This window comes from Drosophila mojavensis, unplaced genomic scaffold (genome assembly GCF_018153725.1).
Source record: "Drosophila mojavensis isolate 15081-1352.22 unplaced genomic scaffold, ASM1815372v1 contig_80, whole genome shotgun sequence".
NCBI classification, from domain to species: Eukaryota; Metazoa; Arthropoda; class Insecta; order Diptera; family Drosophilidae; genus Drosophila; species Drosophila mojavensis.
This window is the reverse complement of record NW_025318906.1, coordinates 3,067,585-3,086,619: the sequence shown is the minus strand read 5'-3', so window position 1 is coordinate 3,086,619 and position 19,035 is coordinate 3,067,585. Positions and strand designations below refer to the sequence as shown.

Genomic DNA, 19,035 nt, shown 5'->3' with positions numbered 1-19,035 from the left:
TAATCAAACTGGTTAAACATACTGTACACAATTAATATGAAAAATGATTTTTTTCTTTTCTTTCTTTTTTTTTGGTAAGTTAAACTTAACTTGTAAATGCCTAGCAGAGACAGAGATAGATTTATAACATGATTTTTACACAGATTTTATGTTTTATTTTCTTTAAATGGAACTTAGCTTAAATTTTACGCTAGATTTTGGTTTACTTTTATTTATTTTTTATTTTTTTATTTTTTTGTATTTATATATATTGTTTTTTGTTTTGTTTAAATTCTAACATTGAAATAGCTTAAATAGGATTCTTTACTATATATATGTATATATATATATATATCATATATATATTTAATTTTTTGTTTGTTTTATTTTTTATTTTTACGTTATGCGCTGTAATTTTCTTTTAATTTTGGTTGCTTAGGTTAAGAAAATGCGTCTGCAGCAGCAAGTTAAATAGATATGGAAAACAAAAACAATATTTATATATAGCAGGAGTTGAGGCCGGGGTGTACTTACCTAACGACAACCGTGTTTAGCAGCAGACAGGGCGCCAGCATTGACCTAAATATGTGCGTAATGCGATCGGCCGAGGAAGTTTTACGCCTCGATATGGCAGCCATATTGTCGCCTGAGTAAGTGAAAGAGAAAGAGGTAGAGAGAGAGAGAGAGAGAGAAAGATAGAGTGTAAGAGAAATGTGAATTAGATTTGACTCCTTGTTGCTGTTGTTGTATATGGCAATAACTGGCGACAGATACTCTGCATTTTCATTAACATTTTAATAAGCTGCAGGCGACGCGCGCTCGCTCGCTCGCTGCAAGCATTTGCATATTTTCATTTACACTTCTTATCGCTCGCGATGGCTATTTAAATGCTAAAATCACAAGAAATTCAATTTGGCCGCGAGGCAGTCATGCAAATTGCATGCAACTGTTACGTGCAACAACAATAACCGGCAATGCCACCAGCTCTGCCCCACACTCTCCTTAACAATTTGCACGCTAAGCAGCTGCCCTGAGCTGAGCTGCATTAGCAGCAGAAATGGCAACGGCAACGGCAACGGCAACGGCAACGGCAACGGCAATGGCAGCTGTAGCTGCTGTAACAGCTGCTAAATCCTCGCTCAGATTTCATGATTTCACGATTTCACTCACCTTTTGATACAAAGACATAAATGCTAGCTGGCTCGGTGTTGCTGGCAGAGCAGGTGTAGTTGCCAGAATCGGTGATTTGGGGCTCCCGTATAATGAGGCGACTCTGTGTGCGTGGACCCGGTGTCGTTTCAATGGATATGTCTCGCCTCGAGTCATAGTAGTTGATGAGACGATCATTTTTTTGCCAGTACACATACTGCGGTGGTGTGGGACTCTACAGCGGAGGAGATGAAAGAGAGTGGGAGAAGAAAGACAAGAAATATGTATAAAATGTATTGAGTGTAAGTATTGTATAATATATAATATGAAATATATAATGTGTTACATAAAAATATAAAATGAGCGCTGGCGATATTCAGTTATTATATGAATTTAATAAAATCGATATTTATCGATAATCAATAATAAATATGTATAAAATGTATTGAGTATAAGTGTAATATATAATGTGAAATATATAATGCGCTGCACAAAAATATCATATATGAATTTAATAAAATCGATAATTATCGATAAGCAATAATACCATATATTTAGCTCTGGTGGATATTATCTGAGCAAATAAGAGAAATGAAATTGATTTGATATATGTTTCTTAACTGCTGGCAGGATTTGCTTCTTTGTATTTCAATTTTCCGATACAAAAATCGATTTATCGATAGAATTTTTAGTTCTTATTCTTCCTTTTGTCAAACAACTATTATGCATATTTATGTTTCTATATGGGGAGCCTTCATTCCGTTCAATATTATTTTATTTCTACATTTAACTAATTTGACTTTTTCGGTATTTCGCTTGTGTATATTTCGTTATTTTCTTTTTACATATATTCGTAATAAATTTGTACTCACCTTCTCGATAATGCAAACCAAATTGATTGTTGAGCCCATGTCAACATGCAGTTCACCAGAGCCAAGTATGAATGCCTCGGGCACAACCACTTGAAGATTCACAAAGTGCGAAATGATGCCAGTCGGTGTGGATACCTGTGCCCAAAAATAAATACACAAAAGATAGAGTCAAGCAAATAATGCCAAATGCCAGTTGAGCGGGATATTTGGGTAGAATTGTTCGATACGCATGTTCCGCTGCTTAAGCATTTGTCGTAATCAACTCGAATGTTAATGCTGTGCTGCATCTAACAGACTCTCTGTCCCTTTACTTCTCCCCTCTCTCACTCCCTTTCACTATATCAATATCTGTCGATCTAACTGGCTTTGGTGCAGTGAAACGTTTTGACTGCAAAGAAATGTTGCACTCATTGAAATGCAAATCAAACAATTTCAATTTGGCACGCAAAATGAAACAAAAACGAACCATTTTCAATACATATACATATGCATATACATATATATATATATATAGATATATATGCATGTATGTATGTTGTGTATATAAGTATATGTAGCTACGAACAAAAGTAACCAGAGGGCAGATGAACGAGCTGCACTGCAAAAAGGAAAAATAATCATTTCGGCATATTTGCATGCAGTGCTCGTCGAGAGGCAGCACCAACTGACAGACGGACAGGCGGACAGAGCTCCTCTGTTACCCTTGCTGCGCTAGCCTCGGCTCTTATATTGAAATTGCATGCAAACAATTTTTGAAATTGAAGCTACGTTTTTTTCGAGGCTGCCCCAACTACATCAGTATCTCGCTCTCACTCGCTCGCTGTTTCTCCATGACTATCTGCAACCTCTCTCTACTAGTCTCTCTACTTAGCTGTAAGTCTCGGCGCAGCACTTGTGCGGCTGCTGCACAAACAGAGTTACTGTCAAGTGTCCGTTTCAGGCGTTGCCCAAACTTTGTTGCCTTTCGCCTAGTTCAGTCCACCGACTCGACTCGACTCCACCATCTGTAGCCAAGACACGCCTCTTGCCATATCCGCTTGACTTTCGGGCTTTTGTATGGCTGGCTGGCTGGCTGGTTGGGTGGCTTACTTTCTGCATTACTTTGCACACATTCGAGGGGGGGGCTTGCGTTTCAGTCAGTGGCTAAATATGTCAATGTCCAGTTTATCTGGCAGCCGCAGCGTCTGGCCTGTCAACGTCACATGTGCTCTGCGTGCCATGCGTACATGCAGCAGGTTGTCTTAAAACGAAACGCCATTTGCATATTACAATTAAATCATGCGCCGGCGAAATCAACGTAAAAACCAAACAACAAAATGAAAAAATGAAAACAAAAAAATGAAAGAAATGGGTTAAAAAACCCAAAAACCTCAATATTGCGTATACGCCGGGCTGTCTGGGTCCGTACGCCAAAATGGAGCATATGCAAATGCACTTTAGTTCATTTCAACTGCATTGCATGCATAAAATATATGCAATTCCAATGCATACTCTCTCTCATTCACTCTCTCTCTCACTCTCTTTCTCTTTCGCACTCACCTGGCACTCGTACATGCCGTGATCCCGTCGCTGTACAAACTTTATCTGCAGCGTCCACATGTTGGAGCCGGGCGAGTGGAGTATCGCGAAGCGTTCATCATTTGTGTAGAGCTGGGCGCCCGAGGATAATATGTGCCAGTCCCGGCGACGTATCCAAGATATTTGATTCTGTTTTGCCCAACAACAGCAAAATGTGAGAAAATTAAATGCAAAATTCAATAAAGAACGCAATCACAATCGCACATCCCATTATTGTCTATGTTAATTGCAAGCGCGCTCGAAAGTAGGCAACAGAAAACAGAAAATTCGCAATTCACTCGCAATACAAATGCATGCAATTAGTGCGGCGAATACGTATAAGTATATGTATTTGATTATGGAAAGCACTTTAAAATCGCAGTGTTAAGAGGTGTATGTAGAGCTGTGGGTATTTTATATATATATACATGAGTATGTGTGTGTGTGTGTGAATTGCAATTTTAGGAGAATGTTTTGCAAATGCAAGCTTAACAACAGGTTGAGTTGCTATGAATGAGTTTAAATGAAAGCTTAAATATTTAAAAAATTTATAAATATGGGGTTGTATAATATATAAAGAGTTTTGTTTAAAGGCAATAAAAATAAGTAATTATAAAAGGAAAAAAGTGTCTTGATATATTATTCTAGCCTGTTTAAGTAAAAAAAAAAAAAATAAAAAAAAAAAAAAAAAAAAAAATATATATATATATATATATATATATATATATATATATATTATTCTCGATCAGCATAAAAAATAAACCAGTAGGAGAGCTCTGGGTAACATATTGAAGCCTTGCTAGAGAAGTTCTAGTCATAGGAAAACCTACGATAGAGACTCTCTATTTCTCGCTCTCTACTATATAAACTTTTTTTTTTTTTTTCTTTTTTTTGATAAATTAATATTTCATTGGAATCTTTCTGTGAGCTCTTTCTTCAATGCTCAAATTTAAATTAAGATATTTAGTAGGCTACTTTTAGCTATATCAAAAAAATTCATATTTATTTTTATTTATTTCTTTATTATTTATTATTATTATTATTATTATTATTTTTTTTTAAAGCTGAGTAAATAAGATTTTTGTATGGATTTTAGCAGGAAGTTGGACAGCAAGAGCCCGCTAGATGATTGACCTTTGGCTGCCCACTTCCTGCTAGATAATTGGCACAAGCATGATAAGACAAAGAAAGCTGAATAGCTAAGGCAAGAGATCTGGTTCAAAAGGGTTGAAGCATCCCTTTGCTTTGGCCATTGCTGGATATAACTCACAGGTATGTATATAATATATTACTCTCAATGCTAAGGTGAGTTTTTAACTTTTCAATAATGCTGAAAATTCAATATGGATTCACTCTCTGCCTAACTGCTCTCCATTTGAATATATCAGAGCCGTTTTGCTGCCTAGCACAGCTCTCTTAATCCTAATAAATATTCTGATAATTGTTGCATTTAGCGAGAAATTTATAAAAAATGCTCCGCAGCTCTTGTGAATGGAATTTCGCCTGACTCTGATTAATTGATATTTTGTCACATGCTTTGGCTCAATTATGGGCTCGGTGTCCATGTCTCTATGCCCGTTGGGTTCCATTGCGTGTCGTATTTTATTGTTATTGTTTTGGTATTTTTTTTGTTTTTTCGGGGTAGCATTTAATTGCTTGTTAGCAAACGTTGAATGCCAAACAAAGTGTACACAATGTCATGGCAAACGGTTTCTAGCTTTCAGCTGCAAATTAAGCATTCACATTTTGTATGTTTCGTGCTCGGCTGCCAAAACAAATTGGACAATTGCGTGTCCCGATTCGACGACGAACCGACCAAATTCTCATATATATATGCAAACAAATAAAATGCCAGAGCTAAATGCCATATAATTAAAAACTGAAAATCGGAAAATATGCAATATATGCAGCAAATAAAATGCAAGCCAAACTTAAAGTGGAAGCTTAAAGCAGGAGGCACCTTCGCCACACAATTAGATATAGAGGATAGACAAGAACAAAGCTAAACAAACCCAATTTACACCCACACGATCCACGCCGGTGACTTTGCAGACGAGAAAGGCGGTGCCACCCAGTTGGACGGTTGTATTGTGCGCCATCAGCTGTGGGTGAAAGAAAATAGAAACGTGGAAAAGGGGAAGGGAAGAAAGGGAGTTGGGTGGAGGAGAAAAGTACAAGACAAAAAGTTAAAAGTTCATTTTTCATGTGTTACCTGTAAAAGTAAAGCTAAAAGGCAAGCAAGGAATGCTATAAAATGCCAAAGAGTTTGAGTATTTTAGGCGGGTATGCACGACTCAATGCTAGCCCGGATCTCCTATGTTAAGTTGACTGAACTTTTATTTTGGCATCTTCAATTATAAGTTGCATTAATATCTTCTACTACAGGCTGTTACATGCTTGTGCACTAGCCCATCATACCCGCTGCACAATCGTCATTGGGGTATTAAAAATACCATCAAATGCTGTCTGACTGCACAATTAGTCAGCAGAATTTGAAACGCTAGACGCATACAGGGTGAGGCTGATGAAGCTGTTGCCCAAATTAGACGACTATAAAATTTTGAAGCTGCATTCGTGTTCTTTTTTTTATTACTGTCACGTTTTGTGGCTAGAAGAAAAATACGTAATTTACTTGCAGCAGATCTAAGCCAAAAAATAAAAAAAATTGAGGCATTAAAACTGGCTAGACGGGCGAGCTAATGATTGGGGCTTGTTTTAATTGGCTAATTCAAATTGATGTGATGAGCTTTTGCGTGGAATTGAAAGGGAATTTATTACAAAGTTATTTGAATAGTCTGAAAAAATTTAATCTGGGATTGCCAAAAACGCGGGATATGAGATCTTGAATAGCCAAAGAGTTAGACTGGAGATCTTGGATAGTTAAAGCGCTTGAATGAAGACAGATTGGTATACAGCTTTGCTGGAGTATTTGAATAGTCAAAGAATTGGATTGGAGATCTTGTGTAGCTAAAGACCTTGAATGGAGTTTTGATAGCTCTACAGTTTGACTCGAGATCTTGAATAGCCAAAGATTTTGACTGGAGATCTTGGATAGCTAAAGAGCTCGAATGGAGACTATAGATTTGTATACAGTTTCACTGGAAATTTTGAATAGCCAACACTGGAGATCTTGGATGACTAAAGATTTTGAATGGTGACTTTAGAAAGCCCTACAAATTTGATAGCTCTGAAATTTGTTAACAGAAGAGTTTGACAATAGATTTTATATAGCTTATGCCTAACGGAAAGAGCAATTTTCGGATACATGCCCAAGACAGTGAACATTGATGGTCAGAACAATCAATGTCTATGGTTATGATCTTTGTGGTATTTAATGGAACCGGGCATGAAGTAAGTATGAAAGTTTTAGTAGGGAATTCTTTATAAGGATATTCTCTGGTCTCCAATATACTGTATAGCTTGTATATATACACTTGTATATGCATTCCATGTAAAGAATATACTCAAGAAATAATCAGGCAAATGAAGCTGAATCGACTCAGGTCATCGTTCTGGTCAATAATAGATGGGGTTTGGCAAGCTTTTTGCTGCCTCTTAAATACTTTGTAACTTATACAGTTCCTTTCCTCTGTAGATGAAAAGATCATTTCAGCGGGAATATGCTCAGAATCAGAAGAGAATATGCTAACTTATAATCTTAGCAGTACAAATTTCGTAGATCAGACCAGAACATAATTTAATTGTAGAACCACTCATAAGTCACGCGCTGTAAACAGTTCAATTGCCTCACCCTGTATGCAGATGTCTAGCTAGACATAGATATATATACTCAAACATACTTAGTAGTGGTAGTTTGAGCAAATTTACGGCTTGGCCTCTTTGGCTGATTGGATAGTTAAAGTCGGGCGCGAGTGTAGTATAAATAAGCACTAAAAGATTAATTAGAGCCGGCGCGTCTTCATGTTGTATAGTAATTAGCATTAGCCGCGCTTTTCAACTCGATTTGCATGTCCTTCGCAGGACATTGCACATTAGCATATTGATCAGGCTAACGGTGGCTAGCGGTTGGGGCTATGAGTACGTTGGGCACACTCTACCTCTAGCTCTGCATTCAATTCAATTTCGTTGACACACTTGGGTGCTCTTCATCGACTATCCTGTTCCTGTCCTGGTGCTGTATTGAGTCAGTTTGTCAATTCTTACTTACCTCGCTGTCCTCGAACATGGGACTGTCGCTGGAGTCGAGATTATTATCCAATTTGGAATCGGCATTTATGCCATTGCGCGTCCATAGCTTCTTCCAATCGTTATCTGTGAGTATTGACTTTTGGTCTGCAATCAAAGTGTGAGAGGGGAAGAGAGTGGTGAGTGAGAGAGAGAGAGGGAGTGAGAAAGTTAGACAAGAGCCTGGCAAATAAGCCAAGTCCAAAGTGCAATCACAAATTGCGTTAAAGGACTGTACACTCGTCGCCTACACTTTTGCTTCTTCTTCTTCTTCTACTTCTTTTTTTTGGCAATCAGCAAATGCGACCTATATATAAATCCAAAGTTTCATCGTTCGTTTTTTTCTTTGCTCACTGCAATTGCTAGTTAAAAGATATCCTTCAGCCTTGCTCTACCTGCCGAAACGAAATCCATTGCAAACTGTTGAAATAATAAAGCTTTTGATTGACATACGAAAACTCAGCGTGTTATTTACGATTATTGCCTCTACATGGCATTTATTGATTCGTTCCCTCTACCTGCCGCCCTCCCTCCCTCAGCGCCACAGTTCATGTTGATGGAACCACCATACACACACACACACACACACACACAGTTATATAAACTGTTTTCCCCATTGTCCTTGTCTAATTTGTGTTTATTTTTGGATCACGCAAACGTCCTTATATGTAATGTAATTACATCAACTTTGTAGCCATGTTGAAAAATTGATTATTAGCTGGAATCTCATTGAGTTAACAAACACAAAGTCCACTCGTACTTTTACAACAATTTCTCTTCTAATTAAGCCACAATTTTAATTCAATTGCAACATAATTATTTATGTGTGGCAGAAAGAAGGAAATAAGTTTTGATATAGTTTTAGAGCTCATTGAAGGCTCTTCGAGAAAATACAGAAAATATATTAAGGCTGTATTTAATGACTGTAAGAAAAGAGTTGAACAAGCAATATATAATAGTCGATATCAATTTGAGTTTGTTGTGTTTATGATGAAAGACCTGCGGGTTATTTCATTTGTGAATTTATGAAAATCGCATAGAAAGGCTTTACAATTGCAGAAATTATGTTCACAAAGCCTTTACATTCCTTTCCTTTAGTTATAAGAAATGATCAAATTTAACATAATTTTGGTAAATCCTTTATTTTTACTACGAATTGCTGCAGTTTTGCAGAAAAATTTATGATTAGTATATTATTATATTTTTAGAGGATTTAGAAAACGTATCTAGCAAAGCGATAGTGTGAGCTAATTAAAAGATACAACATTATACTTATGAATGTATTTCAATCGAACGAGATTTTTTCAACGGCTAAATTGAGTTCATGAAAATCGCAGAGAGAGGCATATGAGATTTCAATAATCTGTTTTCAATAATCTAGTAATACATACGCCAATTTATGCCAATGTACACAATATCCTATAAATATATCTCAACAGCCCCACATACATTTCCATACTTGCAAAACTCTATAAAATTAGAGCTAATTTCAACTGTCACTCATAATAAAAAATTCAATGACCCGCCAGAATGTTCGGGCTCTTAAGTAGCTGATGAACCTTGGCAGACGCCGTGGTGTTTATTTTAGCGGGTCAATTTATGATATAGAAACAAAAGCAGAATCGATTAAAATGAAGGCAAACGCCGATTAATCCAATTAGTCTGGTCAAACAAAATGCATTTTAAATAACGGGACAAAGTCTGGCCAGGGTCTCTTGACCCACGTCAAAAGAGGCGTCACACATTCCTTTCTTTTTTGTTTTTTCCTATATTTTTGCTTTTGTTTTTATTGAACAAGCGCTAATATTGATAAGTAAATTACATCAAAAGCCATGCCATAGGGTCAGTACAGCGCCAATATTTACCTGGGCAAAGCAAATATACCTGAATGTGGTCTAAGTGGCTTTCTGGCTAGATTTGGAGATAAGCATAAGCTGCTTGCTTTGACCCTAATAAGAATATAATTTCGATACAGAAAGAGTTATTACAGATCGATAATGCTAATGGCGATTGGAGGAGCGAGCCGGAGAGCTGTTTGGACTGAGAGCCATGGATAAACGTAGCCATCGCTCTCAGTGCACTCAGTGCTGCCCGCTGGCTTATTAGTAAGCAATTTATTAAGTATACGCCTCGTGCTAATTTGAATCGAGCCGGAGTGCAACGCTCACTAACTAACTAACGAACTAACTACGATAATGTTCAACTTGATGTTTACTTTAATTAGGAAACTTTGATTGCCCGGGCAGCCCAGCTGTGAGCGGCTGACCCATAGCCAAATTAAATTTCCGCCACGCTGAGTCTTAAGTTGCTCGCTTTTCCACTGCTGCTGCCTGGCTCTGGCTCATCGTCGTCTTCTTGAAAATGGATTGCGTGCTCAAGCAGGTGGAATATGACTGACTGACCAGCGGACTGGACTGGAGAGGAGAGCAGTGGAGGGTAGAGGAAGAGCACATATAAACTCAAGAGCGCGGAATGTTGTAAAAGGAAAAGTGTATTAAATCAATCAATCAATCAGCGATGCAAAATGTGAAAAAAATAAAACGAAGCGCACAAACTTTTAAGCAGCCAGCACACACACACACACACACACACACACGTGAACTCTTTCGGCCTTGGCCAAATGGAAACTGCGCTTGGCTGAAATCGTAGAGCGCCAGAAACTGTTTAAGCTCCCACCGCTCTGCCCTCAGCCCTCAGCCCTTAGCTTGGCTCTCTCTCATATTTACCTACTGTCTGCCTTTTGCTGTTAGCCATAAAACACAGCGTAGCATAGCAGCTCGCACTTTTATTGCCTCGTAAATTTTTATAGTTCATACTTTAGGCATGCGTATGCAGTCCAAGCAGCACACACACAGCGACAGAGCTACACATAACCATATCCATATCCTCGACTCATATCACTGTTCCTCTCTCGTTCTTACACGCTGTGTGTGTGTGCGTCTTATGCCCTGCACTTGTATTTGTTATTGAATTTGTATTCGTTTTCGTATTTGTTGAGTACATGCGCATTGTCCTTTTGTCAGTGTGTGTGTGCGTGTGTGTGTGTCGGTGTGTGTGCATGTAATTTATGCGCCTGTTTTGCCAATGACGTCAAGTCTCACTGCTTTTTTTTTTGGCTTTTGCTGCTCTTCTTTATTTTAAATACTCACTTGTAAAATGTTTAAAGAGAGTATATTAGTTTCATGTTCCTTCGGGCTGCATGCAGTGCAGAGAGTTGAGACTAGAGTCTTGAGACTGAAGACTTGAAGCTAGAGAGAGGAAAACTGAGACTAGGCAGCTAAGGCTAAAGAGTTGAGGTTGGAGATTGAAGACTGTGTGTAGACTGTGGAGACTATGGAGACTAGGTATAAGCAGCAGTCGAACAAGTATTCTGCAGTCGTGAACAGCCGTTGGCAATTTTGGAATGTTCGATGGTCACGCTGCATTGACTGTAAATTTAAATATATACTATATGCGCATATATTTATGTATATATATATCCACGTATATATATATTATGTATATCTATATATACATTAAAAGTCTGCAGACAATAAAAGTGCGTCATTAATAACAACAACAATGCGTGGAGCAGGAGGTGGCCAGGAACAAAGCAGAGCCACTTAATGACGGGTCAGGTCGATTTTGGTGGTCAGCAGCAAAAACGCTTATATATGACAGTTATGTGTGTGTGTGTGTGTGTGTGTGTGTGTGTGTGTGTGCGGCTAACAAATATATATATTAGCTGTAGAGCTGGAATAAGTATAGATTCTTTATCTTTGCATTTGTATGCATGACAGCACACACACACACACACATACACACACGCTTAGGCGCCCACACATACGCACTGACAAGTCGAAATATATTGCGCATGTTAAGAGGAATGTAAATGCTTAGACACACAACACCCAAAAAAAAAAAAGAAAAAAGTAGAGGCAAAAAAAAATCCAAACGCGCGCTCAAGCCCAAAAACCGAGTCTAAGGTCAAGTGGTGCCAAGAGATATAGAGGGAGAGGAATTATGTGTGTGTGTGTGACTCGCTATAATAGTAAAAAAACACGCACTGCTAATAAAATGGCTAAAAGTCGCGCATTTGGCCGCCGCTGCTCGCCTTTAGCTTTTTGGCTCGATACGTGCGCATGTCAGCTGGCAGCGGCTTAGCGGGCGAGAGTGTGAATTATATTATGCCTGAAAGTAGGCAACAGTAATAAAACTTTTTGCTCTAGCAATGAGCCGGCCGGATGTCCAGCAATAAGCAAAAGGAACAGCAGGAGCAGCAGCAGACCAGCACGACTAGCTAGTTACCCTGTAGAGTGAAGAGTGAAGAGAGCGGAAGCTGACTGTAAAGCGATAAATAATGAAGTCAGCAAGCCTTGTGCCTGCTGCTGCTCGCATGTCTATTATTAATAATAAATATTTCTTGTCAATCTTGCGGACGTTTAGCGAACGCTCTATGGCCGTGGAGCACGATACGAAATGCTTTTCGGCTGTGTGTGCGCGCACTTGTCATGTTGCTGCCAAAATGATTATTTATATCTATAGCGGGCGCATATTACTCAGAGTGAGTGAGAGAGAGAGAGAGAGTGAGAGGGGGCACACAGTGCGTATGCGTAATATTTTAATGCCCTGCCAATATGTTGGGGTGCTGCTGTCTGCTGGCAGTTAAGCACGAAAGCTGCTTAAGTCAACGTGGCCAAAGTGCTTAGCAGTTTTTAAGCTGCCTGACAGCCGACCTCACTCGAACTTCCAGCAACCTCAACGGCTGACTGAGTACCGCCTGCCACATGCTGCGTTGGCACCGCCCCCACTGCCGCCTTTACCTTAACCTGAGCTCTCATTTTATCTAAACCCCGTAAGCCAAAGATCGCGCGTCTAGCGTTACAAATGCCTCGGGCTTAATATGAAAACCACTAAGAAAATTTAGCGAAAATAGCTGAAATTTTACAGCGCATTAGAGGGGCATGCAGGAGGCAAAACTCATTTGCACTTGAGAAACATGAGCGCCAGCGCGAATCGGGAGAGAAAAAGGGCAGAAGCGAAAGGAAAAAGAAAACGAAAATATTGTAAATGCGCGTGTGTGTGTGTGTGTGTGTGTGTGTGTGTGTGTGTTTGAAGTGTGAAGTGTGAAGCATGAAACTGGCCCGGCTCGACCTTGACGCAGGCAAATATGCCAGAGCTACAGATAGAGTGAAAGATAGACATAGAGAAGGAGAGAGAGAGAGTGAGAAGGAGAGTGGGAGAGGGAGCGCTAGCTGTATAGAGCTTCTTCACAGACAGGAGTCGACACGTGTGTCTCGGCTGTTGTTATTGCCCTGCCTGTCAGTCGAAAGTGCTAAGCTTAATGTTTTCTTTTCCTTTTTTTTCTTACCCAACCTGGCAGACGGCATATATAATATCTAACATATATATGTTGTTATATATAATATATGATACAGTATTTGTCAAAAGTATTTGCACCAAGAAATTTATTTGATTGGCAATTTGTTACTAGAGCCGAAAGAAATTCGTTTTCGATGATCTGTTGCCTTCCTTTTAATATGGTATATTATTTCCAAAAGAGTGTAGTACGAATAATGTTAATCACACTTCATAGGGCTTAATAGTATTTTTTTTTTTTTTTCATCAAAGAGGTTTAAATAAATATATACATATATATATAGACATATATTTTTCTGGTAGAAAATATGTTATGTTATATGAAATGAAAATGTCGAGCAGAGATCTAGGGATTACTAAGCAGCAAATTGCGACATATGTGGGCTGTCCATATACTTTTGACTGTGACTGCTCCTATTATATATATAGTGACAAGAAATATATACGGCATACATACACAGATTACACAATATATATATATATATACTACATCGTATATATATATATATAAAATATATATACACATCGATATACTCTTGCCAGCCACTGTATGGCTTCAATTTTTGTTTCGCTTAGCAGTTGTTGCTTTTCGAGCTGTTCGCTTTTCTCTTGCCCTTTTCCTGTTCGCCTTCTTTTGGTGGAGCTGACAGTTGCGAGTTCTTTGACTGTTTGAATTATTTGCATATTTCACGTTTCACATTTACCAGTTTTTGGTTTTATTTTCCAATTTCATTTGCTTTTTCTTTGCGGTCACTTTAAAAAGTCAATTTAACAAAAGAAAAAACTTTACTTGTCTCTGCCTCTGTTTTTTATTTTGTTCGGCATAGATTCTTAAGCCACAAGGCGTGGCAATAAATTTTCAATTTTTGCGCTGTCACGCGACTCTGCCACGCCCCCAGCCGGCTGCGCTACAACGGCAGAGGCGGCGTAATGAGCGCCGAGCCGATAAGGTGTCGCCATTGCCCGCTGTATGTGTTTTTTTTTAGCGACTCTTGATAATTTATGCGTAACGCGTTGGTCGCACAAACAAAATATAAAAAGAAGAAGAAAAAGCCGCTAAAAAAAAAAACAGGAGAGCAGGCAGAAACAAAGGTCGCATTCGGGGAGCTTTTAGGTCAAAACCAAAGCCGCAAGGGCAGCAGCAGCGGCGACAGCGACAGCAGCGGCAGCAGCTAAAAAATGGCGATTCGCCCTTAACGCTAATCTCTCCCCTGTGTATTTTTCATTATCCTTATTATTTGTGAATGTTACGTGTTGGCCATAACTTAGCGCGGCTAACGATGCGTATACGTGATGCTACACACCCACACACACACACAGAGAGAAAGAGACAGAGGACAGGGAGAGACATCCACACACTCTCGCCTAAGTAGCAGGCGCTGAGGCATGGCTGGCTTTTAGCTCAGCTCTCGCATCCATTTAAACCAAATTAGCCAAAAGGTCAGAAAAAGTGCCGCGAGCAAAGTCGGCCAAAGTCCGCCGAGCGCTGGCCGCGCGCGCTTGATGAAAAATTAATAATTGTTTGCCAAGCAATTGCCAAGCCGAGGCTGACTTTAAAATGTGTTTACCTGCTCACCTCACTCACTCACTCGCCTCGCTTGCTATCTCCCTCCCTCTCTCCCCCTCTCTCTGGCTTGCGCAGTGTCTTTGTCTGTCGTAAAAAGTTTTTAGCTAAAAACTGTGCTACACTTGAGCTCTAGGCCACACGCCCGCTTCAAATTAAATGACAAACATTTAACCAGCGCAAGTACTTCTTCATTTCAATGCCCGCTCGCAGAGTGGAGAGAGTGGGAAGAAGAAAGAGAGTGCAAAGATTCTTTCGTCTGTCTTTAACAATGCACAGCATTTCGTTGATATCGGAAATGAATAGTTCGAATTGGGCATATTTACTACTGGATAGGCTTAGCTTATAAGAGATTATAATTATTTGAATTCTTTCATTGAAAATCAGACGTAACTAAGGCATTATTAACGAAAAGGAATTTGTACTAATGACATTTCAAATTTAAAAATTCAACTACTAAACTTTCAGTTACTTAAGTTGGCAGAAGGCTTAAGAGAAATATCAATTCATCATAAAACAACTTTGAGTTTCACATGTGTAGCATATTTTTCTGCGCCTATAACTACTAAAGAGCTAGAGCCCAAAGGCCTTTGGACTAGTTATATTCGATCATTCTTATCTATAGATTGTGCAAAAGAAAAAAATATAACAATAATGAGTAACTTCAAAAATTCAAAATAATTTTTTTTATATCCATTCCTATCTTCTATCTTGTACCTTCCAGCTTCTATCCCCTATCCTCTACATTCTGGCTTTTATTTTCGTATATCCTTATATCCTCTATCTTTTCTCTTCTCTTATGGATTTTATTCTCATCTGTCTTATGTTCCTCTCTTTTCTCTTATCTACTGTCTTTTATGCTCTGTCTTCTATCCTTTAGCTTCGAAACACTATAATTTTGTATTTGATATGCCTCATTTTCTCTTCTTTATCATTCTTCCCCGCCTTTTTTTAATGGTATATCTAAATTTATTTTATTTATTTATTATTTATTTATCTATATATTTTTACCCAGTTTTATATAGTTTCTATTAAAACTAATAGCCTCTATCTGGAACAATTTTCTATAATTTAACATCTGTATTCTATTTTCGATCTCTCAATTTTATTAGCTTCTATCCTCTTTGTTCTAGCCTTTTCGTCAATCTTCTATTGTTCTATAGTCTATATCCTTTAACTATTTTTGTATTCCTCATATTTTTCTCTCATCTCCCATCTTCAATCTCCCAAATTCTATAAATCTCTTTCCATGAGCTATTCCTCCCACTCGACAGAGTATTATGCAGTCGTTCATGCTTGTCTGCCATGGCTTAGCTTATTTTCACTGTCTCTTTTGCGCTCGCTCTCTTTCATAGTCACTTTTGGGCCATTAATGAAAATATTTGGTCTAAAAAGTTTTAGCCGCAGGTGCCTTGCTTAGCCTAGCTACCTGCTGCCACTCCCACTCCTACTCCTGCTGCTGCTACTGCCCACTCGCTTGGTCCGGCCCACTCACTCAGAGCCTAATAAAATTTGCTCGCGTAATAAATCCGTAAATTGGCAAAGTTTCGTCTAGGCTTAGGCGCATAGCATTTAATTGCACGAGTGGGCGTGGCCAGTGCGCCCAGCTCGCGCTTTATGTAAATACGCTAAATAAACTGAGGCGTTGCGCGCTCGAAAATTTCATTTAAATTCAATTGTTTCGAGGCCACTAAAACCTGAATTCGCTTTTAACTGTCGCGCAGTTCTAGCTGTTGTTGTTGTTGTTGTTGCTGGCTAAAATAGCTGTTGCATTAATTAAATGGGCAGTCAGATTTTGGGCGTGGGGCGTGTCACTCACCTGTTTCCAGCGTTGTGGCCAGCAGCAAGGTGGGCAGGCACAGCAACAAAATGCGCAATTCCATTAAATGCAGCGGCACACGCAACAGCCGCAAGCGCAGCAGCCGTGGCGGCAACATTTGTAGCAGTTTCTCTCGCTCTATCCCTGTTCCTGTCTCTGTCTCCTTTGTGTTGCGTGGCAGCTGCAACAGCTGCGCGAGCTTAGCTTAGTTGGCGTCTTTTCAATAGTTACGACGGGGCTACACGGCACAATGGCACATCGATGCTGCTGCTGCTGTTGCTTCTTCTTCTTCTTCTAGTTGTTGTTGTTGTTGTTGTGGCACGCTTATTAGGGTTAATGGCTTTTTGAATGAACGCGCTGTTTCCTTTCAGCAAAAAAACGCCAGCACAAAAGGCGCCACAAAACTAATACACATATGCTAGTTGTGCAGTTGTTGTTGCTGCCAGTTGTTGTTGTTGTTGCCGTACAACTGATGCGCTGATAAATGATGCTGCTGCTGCTACTGCTGCTGCTCTCAGTTGTTGCTATTGCTGCAGTCCCTTCCTGCTGCTCTCGCTATTTCCTGTCTGATTTTTCTACCACTTTTTCGCTTTTGTTGTCGCCTGTCAATGCGTTGCTCTTGCTCTACTTGCTTCTCCCTGCTGCTGCTGCCACTTCTTCTGCTTCTGCTTCTTCCTCTCTTGTTGTTTGTATCAAATTTGCAGCTTGTTATTTGGCCTGCCCTGCGTATTCTTTCACTAGCTGTTTGTGGCTCCTCCTACTTCAGGGGGCGTATAACTTGCATGTTCTCCATCATTTTTCATGTCACTGCGCATTAGCACATTAAGCCAAGAGCCATGTATTTGCTATTGCTATTGTTGTAGCTGTTGTTGCTTACTACTATTGTTGTGTACACACACATACGCTCACACACACACGCTCTCACACACAGCGAGCGAGAGGGAGTAAAAAATTAACACTCGCTTTTTATGAAATTACATTCAATTTGCTGCTGTTGCTCTTGCTGCTCCTGCTTCAGCTCCTGCTGCTGCTCCTGCTGCTGCTAGTGTTTTTGCTCTTGGCCAACAGCAACAACAAACGACACAATCACAACGTCACGTCGATGATGAATCGCTTTTAATGTAATGTCCTTTACACACTTTATATATATGTATATGTATGTGTATGTTTATATATATTTCCTTTTCTTTTGCGTTTTCCGTTTTCCTTCACTCTGGGGAATTGTCAGTTATTTTGCGCTGCTCTCTTAATAAGTTTGAACTGATCCATCTGGTCTCTGGAAAGAAAGTGGCAACAAGAAAAGCACATAAATCAGATAAGTTTATATTGTTCCGTCTCGAGCTTCAATTTAAGATTTAAGATTGCAACTTCAAAGGACCAAATAATTGATATCAATGTTCAGTTTTGATTCCCGGAATTCCTATTTGATTTTTCGCCGACTCGATGGGCTTTTCGCTGGCTTAATTGGGCAGTGGGCAAAGAGCGGGAATTTTCGCCTCATTTATATTGATTTTAAATTCTGCACTAAAGCAGCTTTATATACTCGCGTTTATAATTCATATTCATGGACAGCAGACTTGTCTTAAATAAAATGTTTTTCTAGATTCTCTGGATATAATTTGATTTGCAGTGAACAAATTCTGTTAAGGGAAATTACAAATCAATATGAAATAATAAATGAAATTATAGTTTGAATTTTAAATGCAATTTATTTGGCATTAGAAACATTTTTTATATATTTTTATTTTTATTCCTTTTTTTTTCGCAAATTATGAAAGTTTCAGCATTTGAGAAGTTTTGCCTCACTGATATTGTTATTGCTATTGTTGTCATTTGCTCTTAATGTTTATAAACTCGCTTAAATTGTATTTAATTTGCATTCAATGAAAGCTGTCAATCCAATTAGAATTCGGCTTGCGACCATTTCTGATTGTCTTAAGCAGATTCTCGTTCAGATTGCAGTGCACAATGGAGCGATGGGCGTATTCCTTGTAAGTATTTTGTATTTGGCATTGTAATTGGACCGTTGTGCTTTACAAAGCGCCCTAATTGTATATATACTTATATATGTATATAACTGTATGCAAAGCATGGTATATATTGGACTTTTTGTTCCTACATTAATTTGCATACTGAATGAAATTTATTTATTGTGCCTCGCAAATTTGCCACATTATTTATAGGTCAACAAGAGGCGACTCGCCGCAACTTGCTACGCGTAATGAAAGGACAAGAGATAGCCAGAGTGGGACCAGGAGATAAAGAGAGAGAGAGAGAGAGAGTGAGGGAGGGCGATAGAGGGCAAGGGGCAGTAAATGGAGAGCGCTGATATAGACTAAGTGGTGTAGATATGAAGCTGAGCTGAGCTCTGCTGCGACGATGCTGTCTTGCTTTTATGCTCGCCCAGCATGTGGGAAAGAGTATATAGGCTTAGCCTCTGTGTTCGTCTTGATGTTTGTTCATTTGGTTGCATAAATGAGACAAATGAGAATAAATTATATATGAATAAATGATATATACCATCGTCTAGTAGTCTGGTAAAGGATCGATAA

The 19,035-nt window shown here is 39.0% G+C and overlaps 1 protein-coding gene and 1 long non-coding RNA gene across 5 annotated transcripts in view; both read right to left on the bottom strand.

Moving 5' to 3' along the window:
* Positions 1-380: 380 nt before the first annotated feature.
* LOC6578556 (zwei Ig domain protein zig-8) lies at positions 381-17,401 on the bottom strand. Of its 4 annotated transcripts, none has more exons than XM_044011135.1 (8): positions 16,484-17,401; positions 7,726-7,850; positions 5,570-5,659; positions 3,540-3,707; positions 2,001-2,135; positions 1,150-1,363; positions 514-625; positions 381-433 (listed from the first exon to the last, which is right to left on the bottom strand). In XM_044011135.1, the coding sequence occupies exons 1-8, from the start codon at positions 16,599-16,601 to the stop codon at positions 415-417; spliced, it is 981 nt and encodes a 326-aa protein (XP_043867070.1). In that variant the 5' UTR covers positions 16,602-17,401; the 3' UTR covers positions 381-414. The 4 variants fall into 4 exon arrangements, with proteins under 4 accessions (XP_043867070.1, XP_043867072.1, XP_043867071.1 ...); XM_044011137.1 differs by having other exon boundaries at positions 5,585-5,659; XM_044011136.1 differs by having other exon boundaries at positions 5,570-5,656.
* Positions 17,402-17,656: 255 nt separating this feature from the next.
* The window catches only part of LOC26528029, a 79,966-nt gene continuing 78,587 nt past the window's right edge, over positions 17,657-19,035 (bottom strand). The window contains exon 3 of the long non-coding RNA XR_001449203.3: positions 17,657-17,759. This is a non-coding gene — a long non-coding RNA (uncharacterized LOC26528029). The remainder of the gene's footprint in view (positions 17,760-19,035) is intronic.